General features: G+C 53.3%; 1 protein-coding gene across 2 annotated transcripts in view; it reads right to left on the bottom strand.

Moving 5' to 3' along the window:
- The window catches only part of AXL (AXL receptor tyrosine kinase), a 35047-nt gene that overhangs the window by 17245 nt on the left and 987 nt on the right, over positions 1-16815 (bottom strand). The window contains exons 2-10 of one of the 2 annotated variants that reach the window (XM_024979095.2): positions 15939-16161; positions 15499-15599; positions 14591-14767; positions 8935-9015; positions 8688-8803; positions 3540-3750; positions 3104-3243; positions 1652-1802; positions 1415-1441 (exon numbers count right to left, since the gene is read on the bottom strand). In XM_024979095.2, the coding sequence (XP_024834863.1) occupies positions 1415-1441; positions 1652-1802; positions 3104-3243; positions 3540-3750; positions 8688-8803; positions 8935-9015; positions 14591-14767; positions 15499-15599; positions 15939-16161 (1227 nt within the window). The remainder of the gene's footprint in view (positions 1-1414; positions 1442-1651; positions 1803-3103; positions 3244-3539; positions 3751-8687; positions 8804-8934; positions 9016-14590; positions 14768-15498; positions 15600-15938; positions 16162-16815) is intronic. The other variant, XM_024979096.2, reaches the window with a different exon arrangement.

Raw genomic sequence — 16815 nt, 5'->3', positions numbered from 1 at the left:
TGCAGCTTGTGAAATTTTAGTTTAGGGGTCGAACCTACGCCCTCAGCAGTGAAAGCACTGACTCCTCACCACTGGACTGCCAGGGAATTCCCTGGAAGAGCTTTCATAAAGCAAGGGATGAGAGTGAAATAAATGTGCAAAGGGGCATGGTGTGCAAAGGAGTGTGTAAACAGTGCCAGATGAGTATTTGAGGAATTGGGAGTATGTGAGGATTCAAGGAGTATTCAAGAAGTTTTAGATACAAGGTAGGGGCAGTGATTTGTAAGGATGTCACTTTGGTGTGAGAGGAGTGTGCAATGAGTGTGCAAAGGACGTGGGAGGGGAAGATGAGCATGAGATGAATGAAAAGGATATGCAAAAAGGTGGGAGTGAGTGTGTAAGGAGTGGAGGATGAGTGTGTGAGTGTACCAAGAGTCTGGTGTGGTATGTGCAGAAAGTGGGCATGGGTTAGGATTAGCTCGAGGTGAGGGAATACTGTGTAAGGAGTGTCTAGTGAGTGTGCAAGGAGAGTTGCAGAATGTGAGATCGTGTGTATTGAAAGTCTTTCAGTGCCTGCAATGTGGGATGCATGGTGAGTGTGCAAAAAGTATCAGTTTGTGAATGAGAAGTGTGAGTGTGCATTGGGTTTGGGAAGCCCGTGAGAAGAATGAGGGGTTATAATGAGATGAATGTGAAAGGAGGGTGGGGTTAGTGTGGAAAGGTATGCAAAGAAGTGCAAGAAAACATGTAAGGAATATTTAAGGACAGTGGGTTGAGTTACAAGAGGTGGGGTGTAATAGTGCCAGGAGGGTACAATGGGTATAGGAGGAATATTTGGAGAAATATTTGAGGAAGATGAATATGAGGGGGATAACTCATCTCTCTGTCCCTCTATCTGTCTATTCATCTACCCACCCACCTATTTATCCGTTCATCCATCACCCACCCATTCATTCATCCATCCACCATCCACCCATTCATTAATCTGTCTACCACCCACCCATTCATTCATCTGTCCACCACTCGGCCATGCATTCATTCATTGGTCCATCTACACATCCATTCATTCATTCATCCACCACCCACCCATTCATTCACTCATCCACCATCCACCCATTCATTCATCCGTCCACCACCCACCCACTCATTCATCTGTCCACCACTCAGCCACGCATTCATTCATTGGTCCATCTACACATCCATTCATTCATCAGTCCATCCATCCACCTATCCATCCACCATTCACCAAGTACCCACAATGCTCTGGGCCACTCCAGGCACTTCCATCAAGGACCACACAAAACTAAGAAGCAGAGGGTTAGAGTGATGAGTTTGAGGAACACGAAAGGGATGTGCAAAGAGAACGTGCAGTGATGGGGCCCTCGGTGGGCCTTGGGGGAAGGGAGAGCAGGAGAGGGGGTGTGAAAGCCCTTACCCAGCTGGTGGATTGGCTGTCCTTGTCCTGCGAGGAGAAAGGACGGAGGGAGGACATGCTCAGAGAGACTGGTAAGACACGGGAGAGAGGAAGTGGGGCTCTCAGGAGGGTTGCAGGTAGGAATGGAGCCTAGACTGGGGTAACGCCAAAAGGTACAAGGAGCAAGTCACGGGCATCTGGGATAGACGTGGCCCCTGTGGGTAGGCTGAGGGAGGCTGAGCACGGCTTTGCAGCTACCTGGGCGCCAGGGCTCCAGGGGCACAGGGAGGCTCCAGGGTCCGTCCCCAGCGGCGGTGTAGGCTGCCACGTACACCGTCAGGTTGGGCACAGACCCCTCCCCTCGCAGCTCCAGGGTCACCTCTCGCTTTAGCCCTACGTCCATCAGCACCTAGGATGTGCAAATAAGGCATCAGAGTAGAGCTCCAGCCCCAGCACTTAAGCCCTCACCCTAAGCCTCAACTCCCCATCTTTCTCAAAGCCCACTCCTCATCTCCAGCCCCTCACCCCCTACCTCTTCCTATCCTTCATCTCTCATCCCCCATCCTGTCCTCTCCTTTCCGTTCTCTATCCCTACACTCATTAAAATATCAGCTTCACCGGGTCCAGGACTTTGTCTTCTTCACTGCCATATACATCCTCAGGTCCTAGCTCAAGGAGGTGTGGAACACAGTACTGTTGTTGAAAGGACCGAATTCTCATCTTTGCCCCCTCATCCCTCCATCCCCTTCTAATTCCTCACTCTTTCTCCCATCTGTCTCTCCATCCCAGGGTGCTGTTTGCTCAGATAGTACCTTCATATTAATTAGAAAGAGACACCCCTTCCTCAATGTGCTATGCAACTATCTGCTGTAAAACTGCCCTAGTAAATATGTCTACTGAAATGTTTTGTACATGATTCACAAATTGTTGTTGTTCAGTTGCTCAGTTGTGCCCAACTCTTTGCGATCCCATGGACTGTGGCACACCAGGCTTCCATATCCTTCACTATCTCCTGTAGCTTGCTCAAACTCATGTCCATTGAGTCGGTGATGCCGTCCAACCATCTCATCCTCTGTTGTCCCCTTCTCCTCCTCCCTTTCATCTTTCCCAGCATCAGGGTCTTTTCTAATGAGTCGGCTCTTTGCATCAGGTGCCCAAAGTCTTGGAACTTCAGCTTCAGCATCAGTCCTTCCAGTGAATATTCAGGGTTGATTTCCTTTAGGATTGACTGGTTTGATCTCCTTGCAGTCCAAAGAACTCTCAAGAGTCTTCTCCAACACCACAGTTCACAGATTCATAAATAGCCATCTCCTAACTCTCTCCTGGAGGCTTCCCAGGTAACTCAATGGTAAAGAATCACCTGCCAATGCAGGAGACGCAGGTTTGATCCCTGGGTTGGGAAGATCCCCTTGAGAAGGAAATGACAACCCACTCCAGTATTCTTGTCTGGAGAATCCCATGGACAGGGCACCTGGCAGGTCCTTGGCTACCGTCCAGGGGTCGCAAAGAGTCAGACATGACTGAGCGACTGAGCATGCACACACGCAGCCCTCTCATGGTCCCCTTTAACTGCCCCAGAACGTGCTCTGCTAGCATGGGTGATCACATTCTACGCAACCTGCTCAACTGTCCTTGTCTGCCTTGTCATCTTCTCCTCCCCAGTCCTCTCCTCTACAGCCACTCCGCCCCAGCTCAGCCAGCAGCACCCACCTCGGGCGTATCCTGACCTCGATAGGCCAGTCGGTACCCTAACAGGGTGCCCTGCAGCGGCGCCCTTGGCTCCTGCCAACGCACAAGGGCTTGACTCCCATTCCGCATGGCGCTAACATTCTCAGGAGGGCCCAGGGGCACTGGAGGACAGGGAAAAGGGGAAGCTGGCATCCCCACCTCTTCCTGACCCCCTCCCCTCTTCCCAAGGAGTAGGGGCAGGGTGCAAAGGACAAGCACGCGGGCAAGTGGCGCAGGTCTCCCATGAGCAGGAGCACAGAGATGAGGTCCGGGAGAGATGCCAGTTGGGGATGGGACAGGAGGGAGATTGAAGCCACGTGGGGTATACAGGTGAGAGGAGATGCTGGGGGTCATGCTGATGTATGCAAGGGTCAGCGGGGCAGTGAACGATGTCTCCCCGCCACCAGCCCCTTCTTACCTCCTTCCGGTGTCTCCACAGGAAGCCAGTGGGTCCAGGGTGAGGGGCCCTGGCTACTGACACAGGCCACCCGGAGGTGGTAAGGGGTGTGAGGATGGAGGCTGCCCAGCCGTAGTTGATGAGGAGGAACGGATGCTTGTAAGGTGAGGGGCTCCTCTGGGGGGTCTGGCTCTCCCAGCCAGGCGCCCACCCTGTCATCTGACAGCACAGCCTGTTGAAGAGGGAGGGGGTGTTGAGGACAGGGTGGCCACACTCAAGGCGATCACACAGCTCTCAATGGTAGTGATCCTGGTGTGATGACACAACTTTGCAAGGATGTGTGTGTGTGTGTGACGATTCCATGTTCATGCAACATGGGCACCTGGGTTTGCAAAGCGAGGCCACCCAGCTCTACAACGTGGCTCTGCCATCAGTTGCAAAAGCCACTTCTAACAAGACTTTCTCTCTCTGAGCCTCAGTTTCTTCATCTGGAAAATGGGGACTTAGAGGAGCAAATGCTTTCCAGGGCTGCTTAAAGGTTCAATGTAAGGGACTTCCTGGCAGTCCAGTGGTTAGGACTTTATGCTTCTACTGCAGGCACAGGTTTGATCCCTGGTCAGGGAGCTAAGATCCCCAATGCCATGTGGCATGGCCATACAAAAAAATTAAGTGTAGGACAGCTGGACGGTGCATGGCAGGTGGTCAGCATCAATAATAATGACATTCAACCACAGGTAAAAGCAATGTCCCACAATAGAAGTCAGAGGAAGGAATTCCATGGTGGTCCAGTGGTTAGGACTCCGTGCTTTCACTGCTAAGGGCCCAGGTTCAATCCCTGGTTGGGGAACTAGGATCCCGCAAGCCTCCCATAGCTAAAAAATAAATCAGAAGAGTAGGCATCTCTGGGGAGCAGGGAACCTTCAACAGCTGGGAAGTGTCTGTATCTTGATTCAGAGGGTGGTCACATTGGTTAAACAATCTAGGTGTACACCAAAGATTATGAACATTATATATTTTAATTTAAAAAAATAGAAAAGGACTTCCAAAGTGCTCCAGTGGCTAAGACTCTGTGCTCCCAATGCAGGGGGCCCAGGTTCGATCCCTGGTCAGGGAACTAGATCCCACATGCTGCAACTAAGACCCAATGTAGCCAGAGAAATAATTTTCTTTTTTTAAAGCAAAGTCTTTTACAAACCTAAACTCATTTGACCCTCACTTTAGCTGTGCATTGTAAGTATGTACTGTCTTTATGTTCATTAAACAGATGAAGGCACTGAGGCTTGGAGAGACAGAATCACTGATCCGAGGACACTAGCTTGTCATTGATGAAGCTGGGACCTGAACCCATCCTATCTTCAAAACCTTTGCCCTACTGACAATAAGAATATCCTTTTAAGAACATCAGTAATGGTAATAATACTCTTCTGTCCAGAGATGCAATGCATCTTAGTGCTGAAGAGCACAGATACTGGATCTGGGATTCAAATCCAGCCTCTCCTACTCCCTAGTCCTGTGCCTCAGTTTCTTCATCTGAAAAATGGGATAACAACAGTGTTTCCCTTCTTCACAGGATTAACTGAAGTGATACCCTGTAAGCATGTAGAAAAGTGTCTGTGCAGGGCTTCTCTGGTGGTCCAGTGGTTAAGAATCCACCTTGTGATGAAGGGGACATGGATTCGATCTTGGGTCTGGGAATATCCCACACGCCACGGGGATGTGCGCCACAACTATTGCGCCGGCACTGTGCAGCCCCCGAGTGGTGACTACTGAAACCCCCGTGCCCTAGAGCGCATGCTCCACAGCAAGAGAAGCCACCACGACGAGAAGCCCGCACACTGCAACTCGAGTGCAGCCCCCGAGTAAGCCTGTGCACAGCAACAAGGACCCAGCACAGCCAAAAATAAAGAAATATTTTAAAAAGCAAAAAGAAACAAAAAAAGAGTGTCTGTGCAGACTGAGCGTTTGTCATTGTTATTTTGTGTGTGAGAGATTGTCTGGCCACCAGTGTCAAACCCAGCACATCCTGCAGAGCGGCAAAGGCTTCTCCACCCACTTGGTCCCCAGGACTGGCGAGATCAGGATGGGAGGGACCACAGCTGGGGAGAACGTCCGTACAGCCCTTCCCCACAGAACCACAAACTCGTCACACCCCCACAATCCACAGCCACACAGCTCAGGGGTGCTACCTTCACCCTGGGGAGCAGCCAGGCAATATAACCACGACACACACTGTGCTGGGAAAGAGTTACTGCTCACAACCAGACTCCATCGGGTCCAAATCTTCGCTTGGATATTATTTGCTGTCTGATTTTTTTTTTATTTTGGCCATGCCATGTGGTGGCTTACGGGATCTTAGTTCCCCGACTAGGGATCAAACCCTTGCCGCCTGCAGTGGAAGTGTAAAGTCTTAACCACTGAACCACCAGGGAAGTCCCTGCTATGTGATTTAGAGTGAGTGTTTTTACCTCCCTGAGTCTCAGTTCCTATCTCTGGAAAATGGGCCTCCGAGAGTCTCTACCTGTCAAGGTGAGAAGTTTACTGATATAATGCCCATGAACTGGCTTGCCTATCCTGTCAACAGCTAACTTATTTTGAGTGTCAGCTGTGTCCCAAACACCCTGCTAAGCACATTAGTCCGGAATGAGCACCCATGGGGTTCAATTCCTTTTTTTATTCCCATTTTACAGATGCGGAAACAGAGGCCCAGAGAGATCCAGCAGCTTGCCCAAGGTCATACAGTCCCTGAGTGGGGAAACCACAGCAAGGCCTGGGGAGGAGATAGCAGGAGTGGGGGAGGTGGTCTCCTTGCCTGCTCTCTGACCCACACTGACTGTCCAGAAGGGGAACCTCGGCCGGGACAAAGGGGACATGGGCGCAGACTGTCAGCCTCCCCTTGCCCACCCCCACTTCTCTTTTCCCTTGCACGGCTGTGACCCTCCAACTTGAACCCTGAGCTCATGCACAGCAGGAAGTGAGACCTGGAGAGGGAAGAGGGCACACTTCTGCTTTTCTTGGGGGACATTGGATGGATGTGGGTTGGGGGTACAGCTGGTGTCTGACCTGGCATTTGAGGTCTTCCCAAATCAGCCCAGCTTCTGGGATTGAAACAGTTTTAGCCTTTTTAGCCACTGGGGAAGGCAGGTCACTTCCCTTCTCTGGGTCTCAATTTCTTATCTTGAAAATGGGAAGATGAATAATCATTACTTTCTGGGGTTAAAATATCAAGTGAATGTGAGGTTGTCCCCAGGGCCAGGGTCTTATAAGAAAGGTAGCTCCTGTTTAATCAAGCCCCACTGGCTCTAAATGGCCTTTCAGAAGTGCCCTTTGGGTTTGGCAAGACAAGGGTTTGGATCCCACCTCTGCCACTTCCTGGCTTTGTCCTTGGGCAAGTTGCTTAACTACTCTGAAACTTAGTTTCTTTTTGAATTTTTTGGCGGCACCATATGGCATGCGGGATCTTAGTTCCCTGACCAGGGATTAAATCCATCCCCCATGTGGTGGAAGAGCAAGTCTTAACCACTGGGCCACCAAGGAAGTCCCTGAGCCTTAGTTTCTTCATCTGGAAAATGAGTGTATCCATAGACTCTACTTTACAAAACACTCAAACAAGTATGTGTTAAGCTGCAACACAAGGCCCAGCACATAGTGGCTGTGTTATTGTTTTTGTTCTTTAGTTGCGTCTGACTCTTTGTGACCCCCTGGACTGTAGCCCACCAGGCTCCTCTGTCCATGGGATTTCCCAGGCAAGAATACCAGAGTGGGTTGCCATTTCCTTCTCCAGGGGATCTTCCTGGCCCAGGGATCGAACCTGTGTCTCCTGCGTTGGCAGGCCGATTCTTCACCACTGAGCCACCAGGGAAACCTAAGCACATAGTGGACATGCAATAAAAATTGGTCATTGGGAGTTTCCTGGTGGCCTAATAGTTAGGATCCTGGGCTTTCATTGCTGTGGCCCAGGTTCAGTCCCTGGTCAGGGAACTGAGATCCCAAAAGCCATGTGGCATGACTGAAAAAAAAAAAAAAAAAAAAAGCTGGTCACTATTCAATATTGTCATCTCCCATCATGAGCATTGTCTCATCCTCACTTAAACTCTCAAATCTCAGACAACTTCAGGCCAGAACCAGATCGCGTATTTGGAGATGTGTGCTGGTTTGTTTTTCTTATTCTAGAGCAGGAGCAGCTTCAGTGCAGAAGGCTGGGTCCAGCTCACCTCAATTATCAGGTATTCTTCCAGTAAACGTTTCCTACTCAGTGTCTGGCCCTGCACTGGGCAGTAATGGGAACCCAGAGATCTCCCTGGTGGTCCACTGGTTAAGACTCCACGCTTCCACTGCAGGAAGGGGAACTAAGTTTCCATCCCAGGTCAGGGAACTAAGCTCCCACATGCTGTGTGGCAGCCAAAAAATAAACATAGTAATAATTTTTAAACATAAATAAATAATGGGGATGCAGTGGTGGTTGAGCCAGCTCAGCCCTGCCCCTCCCAGAGCTCACAGTCCAGTTGAGAGATAGACTCACCCCCAGAGAGTGACAAGCCAGAGTGGTCAGGGATGGGATGGGAGAAGCCCAAGGGCTGTGAGCACCCAGTGGTGAAAGATGGCCCTGGTCCCTGCTGTTTCAGGGTTTCTATTCTGGCTAGAATCAATTTCACCAACATTTAAAAAATGAAAACGGCCAATAGCTTTTTGTTTGTATTTTGCCACGTTGCTCTACTTGCAGGATCTTAGTTCCCCAACCAGGGATTGAACCCGTTCCCCCCAGCAGCAAAAGCATGAAGTCCTAACCACTGGATGGCTAGGGAATTTCCAAAAGCAGCCAATAGTTTATTGCATGCTTTCCAAGTTCCAGATACTATTTTAAGTTTGTTAAATGCAGTCACTCACTGAATTCCTACAGCCAGTCTACCAGGTTGGGACTACCGTTATGCCCATTTTACAGATGAGAGAACTGAGACCCAGGGACGTTGAGTCACCCGCCCAAGCTTATGCAGCCAGCAGCTTGTTGGAGCTAGGATTTAAACCCAGGACATCTGGCTTATCCCAAGGTTCTACTGCCTCTCAAATGAATGGCTGGGAAAGGCTGGTATCCCAGGGAGAAGATGAGGGCTTATGGCTTTGGGTGGAAGGAGGGCTGAGATGGAGGCAAGGAAAGGCTGCGGTCTCACCTACCTGCAGAATGCAGTGGGTGAGGGGGTAGATGCCACTCAGGCCTGGGGTCCAAGCCACCTCCAGTTCCGTCGGCTGGGTGGAAACCAAGTGGAGGTCGTGGGGCCGCTGGGGGAGCACTGTGGACAGATGAGGGGAGGGACTGATCCTGTGCCCGAAGCTCCTTGCCCAGCCCTCTACCCCAGCTCTGACCTCTGACCCCAAGCCCATACCCTCTAACACCCAGCTCCTCAGCTCCCTCTCCTGTCACCTGTGATGGTGGCCGTGCGGGATGTGGTGATCCCCTTGGCATTGTGGGCTTCACAGGAGAAAGACGCAGTCTTGTTCAGGCCTGGGGAGTCATGTGAGGGGGGGCCCGGTCAGAGAGGGGAAGGAGGGGGTTGGGGCCCGGCTGAGCATGCCCCACCACACTCCATCCCCAGGATCAGTCCAGCCCCCAGTGGTGTCTGCTTGAAGGGAGTGTCAAAAAGAGAGGTGATGTATGGGGAATGCAGACCTCCACCCCCAAAGACAGGCCAGCTAACACCACCCTGACACAGACCTAACCCCCACCAAGATAGACACATGTACATGTACACACACACAGACACACACTCACACACAGACACCACAAACATATGGCCCAACATACAGTTATACACACAAATGTACACACTTACATACAGAAACACATATACTCATACCTAGACACAGGCAAACACACAAACATATACACACAAGCACAGACACAATCACACTGAGCCACAAGACACCTGTAGAGTCGTACACACCTATTAACACACACTTAAGAAGCAGGCCTTCATGGGGTTGTGTAAACATAGGCATGTTTGTTCATTTACAAGCTTGGTTGCGACCAACCTTTCTCCCCCAAACTCAGTTGCTCTAGCCCCACCGGCCTCCTGGTGTTTCTAGAAGGTACCAAGCATATTTCCACCTCGGGAAGTTTGTACTTCCATTCCCTCTGCTTAGAAAAGCATTCCCACAGACATCCACCCTCCTTCACACTCCTTACTCAGACCTCACCTTCCAGCCACTCTGTCCCTCCCCAAGCACCTTGTCAAAAATTGACATTCCCTCGTGGCTCAGCTGGTAAGTAACCTGCCTGCTATGCGGAGACCTGGATTCGATCCCTGGGTTGGGAAGATCCCCTGGAGAAGGAAAAGGCTACTCATTCCAATATTCTGGCCTGGGGAATCCCATGGACTGTATAGTCCATGGGGTCGCAAAGAGTCAGACACGACTGAGTGACTTTGACCTCCACAGCCAGCCTCCTCCCTGCTTTACTTTCTCTCTTTGGTTCTCCTCATCACAGTATCCTTCACATGGTCCTGTGTCTCCTGTTCGCTGAGTGTTGACCCAGAGGGTCAGGGGTTTCAGCCCTGCTGTATTCCCACCCCGTCCCTGCCCCCCGGGCCCAATATGGCCTGGTACACAGTAGGTGCTCCATAAATGTTTGTTGAATGAGTGGCTGGATTGGTGTGGATACATTTGTGTACTTATGAGCATTTCAGGGTGTGTGCGTAGCAATGTGAGCATGTGTAAATCCATGGGTGAGTTCGTGGAGGAGTCTTGAGTAGCTGTTTCTGAGTGTCTGAAAGCGGGATTGCCTTCCCTTCCCCAGTGTGGTGGTGGTGGCAGCACATGCAGACACACATACACACATACACACACACACAAAGGCACATACAAGTACACAGGCAAACACAAGAGACACAGACACACAAACACTGAGAGACACAACACAGAGCTATACAACGTCCACAGATTCACACACACACACACACACAAAGGCATATAGAAGTACACAATCAAACACAACAGACGCAGACACACAAACACACACAACACGCAGAGCTATAGAAAGTCCAAATTCACACTCACAAAGGCACATACAAGTACACAGGCAAACACAAGAGACGCAGACACACACAGAGATGCACAACACACAGAGCTATACAATGCCCACAGATTCACACACACACGCACACACACAGAGTCTGGGTGACAGGATGTAAGGAGGACCAAGTCTTAAATCTGTGTGTGCTGCAGGTCTGTATCCATCTGTGTTTGCGTGTGAGTGTCTGCTGGCCTCGCGGCGGCTCCCGCCTTCGCTCTGCGCTGCGCTTGTTCCCACCACCATCAGGAGCTACTCGCAGACACAAAGTTTCCTTTTCTCAGGCGGCAGAGGGAGTGGACGCAGGCAGCGGCGGCGAGGCCGGAAGGGGGTGGGCAGGGAAGCTCCAGGGCTCCGCTGCCCGGGCCGCGGTTCCCAGCCAAGGTCAGGTGCCCGCAGCCCCCGCGGGCCCAGCCGAGGGACAGGACGGCCCCGGGCGGCCTGCCCGGGGAGGTGGGGAGGGAGTTCGGGAAGCCTAGGTGCCCTCCAGGCACCTGGCACGTGGGGGCCCCCGCCAGGGTCACGGCGCTAGAGCCCGCGCGGCCCGCCGCCCGTAAAGGAGCCCGCGGGCGGGAGGGGTCTGGAGCCCGGTCCCGTTCCGACCGCAGCATTCCTGCCCCCGCGTGAGTCACCCCAGCGGGCCCCCCCGCACTTCCGGCCGGCCGAGATCCCCCTAGCCAGGCCCCAGCGGCCCGCACCTTGAGGGAGGGAGGGAGCCGGGGCGAAGGGGCCTGGGACCCCCTCCCTCCCGGCGGGTTCTCGGGCCAGATGTGCTTTCCAGATGTGCCGGCCCTCCCCCACCCCGGAGCGCAGTTCGCTTTTTCCGAGGGAACGGGAGGGATGGAAGCAGAGAGGGGCCGCGCCCTGAGTCAGATCCAGGGACAGACGCACACAAACGGACGGAATTCCTAACACGGTACCACCGCGAATTCCTGCATACACGCACAGTGAATCACGCTTAACATACAGGGGCAGTTGCTGGTCCTCAAACAGAAAACAGCAACACTGGTCAACTGCCGCAGAGGCTACTGTCACAAACCAGCAGTGACACAAAAACATACTCGTTGACTTATATGTAGACACAGGGGGCTGACATTGACACATAGACACACACATGCCCACACACAAGCATAAGCAGACAATCAAACAAGCCCGCACGGACAGCAGACACCTGTGTGCGTTTAGTCTCAGTCCTCTCCAACTCTGCGACCCCGTGAACTCTATGTAGCTCTCCAGGCTCCTCTGTCCCCGGAATTCTCCAGGCAAGAATACAGGAGTGGGTTGCCATTCCCATCTCCAGAGGATCTTCCCACTCGGGGACTGAACCTGGCTCTCCCTCGTTGTGCTGTGCTTAGTCACTCAGTCGTGTCCGACTCTTTGCGACCCCATGGACTGTAGTCTGCCAGGCTCCTCTGTCCATGGGGATTCTCCAGCCAAGAATACTGGAGTGGGTTGCCATGTCCTTCTCCAGGAGATCTTCCCAACCCAGGGATGGAACCCAGGTCTCCTGCATCGCAGGCAGATTATTTACCGTCTGAGCCACCAAGAAGCCCTACAAACACTCAGTAACACAATATACACCTAGGCTGAAGCTGACAAACACACCAGCCTCCCTGCAGATTGAGATACATCCACCAACCGACAAATGCACACCGAGGCTGAAGTGGACAAACATACACAACAGGGCGCAGGTCAGGCTGATGTGGGTGCGCTCGCACACAAACACAGCCACGCCTTGCAAACACAGCCGGACACACTCAACTCACTTCGGACACATTCATCAAGATGCAGAGTGATACAGAAACACACACTTGCATCGACACACAGGGCTGCTGCAGACACACAAGCGTGGAGATGCTACCAAGCGCATGTAGGTGACGCAGACACATATATACACGGGCTGGTGAGGACCTCAAGTTCATCCACCAAGAGGTAGTCAGGGCTGGGACTGACACACCAGAAAAAATAGAAGCTGAAGGGTATTGTTATTACCTGCTGTGAATCCCACACAGACACACACACTTCTATAGGGATCCATGGGACAAAGCTGTACACCAACATTCTCACCCTGCGACATACATACAGATATCACAGAGATATTCATACACAGACAGCCACAGTGGAAATGAGGAAACACGCCAAGTTGTCCAATGACCCATCCTGACTCCACAAAGAAACAAAATCCCCACCAAGACACACTCACACCTAGAGGAACACACCTGTAAGCTGACATGGTCACCTCTATACAGTGAGGTGTGCAAAACAGCCTTCAGACACACGGTGGCTGTGGTCCATCACTTTGCCATCTCTCCTCACACACACATACACTATTCCACCCTCACACAGTGAGTCACAGCTATGAACGCACAAAGAGGGATGGATACCAGGCCAACACTGAGATTCTTAGTCACACACACTTACACTGACAACCCCTGAGAAACTTATAGAAGTATGCCATAAAGACCCAAACACGGGCTTCCCTGGTGGGGCAGTGGATGGGAATCCCCCTGCCAATAAAGGGGACGTGGGTTCCATCCCTGGTCCGGAAGGTCCCACATGCCACGGGGTAACTGAGCCTGTGGACCACAACTACTGAGCCCTCGAGCTCTGGAGTCCCACGCTCCGCAACAAGAGAAGCCACCGCAATGAGAAGCCCGTGCACCGCAACGAAGAGTAGCCCCTGCTTGCCGCGACTAAAGAAAGCCAAAGCAATGAAGACCCAGCACAGGCAAAAAAAAAAAAAAAAAAGAGAGAGAGACCCATACAGTGGGACAGATGGCTAAACTGACAAAACATACCTAGTAGTGCTTGCACACACACACACTCACACACACATCCGAGACATTCTCTGCAGCTGGCCCTCACTAAGGCACACCCTCATCCAGAGAGGTTGATGCTGACAGAAGCACTGAGACACAGATCCAGAGGGCCAGGGAAACACCCAGACTCTCCCACCACGCCCTCCACACGGGGACACACACACAGACCCTGCCTGGCAGCTCCCATGCTGATAAGCACACAGATCCTCTCACACCTTCGCCCTCCCTTTCTCCCTCTTCCTGGGATGGGCTCGGGGATCCATCCCCCCTGCCCCCCTCCCCGTCCGGGGTCCTGCCAGGCTGACTCAGGCCTGGAGTGAGCCCTGGGCCTGAGTCACTCCTCTGGAGGCCAGCATGCTCACCGCTGCTTCCTCGCACACTCAGGGCCCCCGGAATGCTGGAATGTGAGCCTCTCCTTCCACCCTAAGAGACCCTCCATCCGGAGCACCCTCCCAGTGCCAGCAGATGAAGGTAGCAGGTTGGGGCTGCTGGAAGCGAATGGCTTCCAAAGTCCAGCCACCTCCCTCTGACTGACTCAGCCTCCCCCATCTGGGTTCCTCTGTCTCTCTTTCCTCAGTGAGGGGAACTCCCTGTGCCTAGGGTCCCCTAACTCTGCCTGACCACTGCGTGACCCCCCAAGCTAGGTTCTGCCCCATCTGTGAGGTGTGGAAAGAGATGGTCACCCTGAGACTGGGAGGGTGTCATCTGTCACTCAGCCCTGCCCCGTCTCTCTCCTTCTTGGGTTACATCTGCAAGGAGGAGGAGAAGAGGAGGACCCAGTTGATTCCGGTGCCCTGCTTGGGGTCAGGGGCTGACAAAGGGGCATCGGGCCCACACACACTTGGCCATGGAACAGCTCAGAGGAAACCCAGGACAAAGGACGCTATTCAGAGAGGCTGGCGTGAATGGAGGGAGAAAGCAGAGACGACAGAGAGACAGGGAGACAGACACAGAGAGAGATGGAGAACAGAGAGACGGAAAGAGAGCACAGAGAGAGAAATGAGATCGATGGGGACAGAAATGCAGAGACAGAGATACTCAGAGACAAAGAGGAAAAACTAGAGAGGGACTCAAAGACAGGGAGAGACAGACAAGGACAGAAGGATGAGGAGAGCCTCAGTGGAGGCATGAAGGGCCCCTGCTTCCATCCCGCCTGGCCCTCTGTCCTGAGCTGATCACATCCCTGGACTCACCTGGAACACGGAGTGTGTGCTGGGGGCTGTGGTCCATGGCTGAAGCCAGGGAGACAGCATCCTGGAGCCAGAGGAGGTCCACGGGCTCTGGGGGTCCCTGCGCCCGGCAGCTCAGGTTGAAGGGAGTGTTGGCAACCACAGTCCTGTCCTCAGGCTCCTCCAGGAAGTAAGGCAGGCCTGGGGGAGCAGTGGTAAAGGCTGGGGTCCCTCTGATCCCCCTAGGGGTCTGACTCGCTGCGAGGATGATGTAGGCTGCTGGGTCTTTGACGCCTATGTCTGAGCCCTCAGGATACCTCTACTTCCAGAACACAAGGTCCCATATATCCAACTTCTCTCAATGTCTGACCCACTTCGTGTTTCTTTTCCAGAATGTCGCTAAGTCGTATCTGACTCTTTTGCAATCCCATGGACTGTAGCCTGCCAGGCTCCTCTGTCCACCAGATTTCCCAGGCAAGAATACTGGAATGGGATGCCATTTCCTTCCTTCTCCAGGAGATCTCTCTGTCATCTCTCCCGACCCAGGGAGTGAACCCCCATCTCCTGCCTTGCAGGCAGACTCTTTGACCACTGAGCCACCTCATTCCACTTTATCTATGAGGAAAGTGAGCCATCCCCTCAATCCCCAGCAATGGGGGATAGGGTTAAGTCTCCCGGGGTGGGGGAGAGTGGTAAGTTGCCTTGGATCTCTTATCTGACAACCCCCAAGATAGCTTTTCCCCCCAAAACACATAATCTGCCCCTCCAGGCTTGCCCCCAATAATTTATAGACTCCTTGCCTGACCCTCCCAAGATCTCTGACCTTCCTAGGCCTCATGTTCCTAGGCCTAGGACACCCTGAATCCACCAGCACCCTCTGACCCCTCCCTCAGGACTCTTGCCCTCCCAGGACCTCCGAGCCCAGGGCTCACCTTCCAGCCCCACGTAGCCAGGCTGAGACACAAAGGTCTTTTCTCCCAGGACCACGGTGCACTGGTACCATCCCGCATCTGAGAGCTGCAGAGACGAGATTCTGACAGGGCAAGAAGAGGGACAGAGAGATTCAGGGTCAGAGCTGGACCTGGCGGGGGGTGGGGGGTCCTCAGAATTGAAAGCGGGGAAGGGGGTCTGGCCCGGAAACTTGTAAGAGCTAGGAAGTGGGTGCTATTATTAACTCATTTTACAGAAGAGGAAAGCGAAAGCCGGGGTGAGTTACGTCACATGGTCAGAGCCACGCAGCTCGCGAGTGGCCACACTGCCATCCAGCCCAGGTGGGGCTCCTGCGAGTGAGTGCCCACTTGGCCTCACGTGGTGGAGGTGTGGGGACAGGAGGGACATGGGTCACGGCTGGTCGGAGGGGGAGGCTGGGCACCTGAGTTGGCTGACCACTTTCCAGTCATCCTGCCCGTCTTCGCCCAGGGGCACCTGGGTCTGGGTGCTGTCTGCCAGCTCTAGGACCTGTCCATCCCGAAGCCAGGTCACCTCAGGGGGCTCCCCCTGAACCTGGAGCTCACACCGAAGGGTGCCCATGAGTCCTCGGGCACCGGTGATGTTCCCCGGACTCCCCACAAAGGGGGACACTTCAGTCTGTGGGCCTGCAGGGAGATGGAAGAACATTAGCTTGGGAACCCCTGCTTCCCTGGACTCCTCGGTTCCATCCCTGCCGGCCTGCCTACGGCTGCCAGGACCCCGCCAGGCCCTTAGGCCCACATAGTTGTTGAGTGACCTCAGCTGGGGGGGCGGAGGGTGGAGGCTTCGTGAGGAGGATGGGAGCCTTCCCAGGGGACTGGGGTCCGGCCTCCATCCCGTTGGGAAGTAGGCCCAGCATCTGGCAGCCTCCCACGCCCTGACTGCCCGGCTGGCCTGCCCCTGCTTAGGGTCTCTAGAGACTTCACAGACTGGGCTGGTGGATGGTGGGGAAGAAAAGGAGATGGGAGGGAGCTAGGGGAGAGAGAGAGAAATGGGGAAGGAGAGACAGAGAGCGGAACCGGAGAAAGTCAGGCAGATGGAGAGGAACAGAGACTCAAGAGAGACCGAGGATGAGAGACGGAGAGACCCACCTAGAGGGGAAAAAGTTGGGGGAGAGACACACAGAGGGAGACAGAAAGACAGACAGAGACGTAGATAAGAGACACTTAGAGCACAGGGTGAGGGAAAGACAGAGAAACGGAGACCCACAGAGATGGCGGGCGAAGGCAGAGCCCCCGGCCCGGAGGTGGGGCACACGGACAAGTAGCACTGGGGTGAGG

This window comes from Bos taurus, chromosome 18 (assembly GCF_002263795.3).
Source record: "Bos taurus isolate L1 Dominette 01449 registration number 42190680 breed Hereford chromosome 18, ARS-UCD2.0, whole genome shotgun sequence".
NCBI lineage: Eukaryota > Metazoa > Chordata > Mammalia > Artiodactyla > Bovidae > Bos > Bos taurus.
Note: the sequence above shows the minus strand (reverse complement) of the source record. Positions and strands in the feature narration are given on the sequence as shown.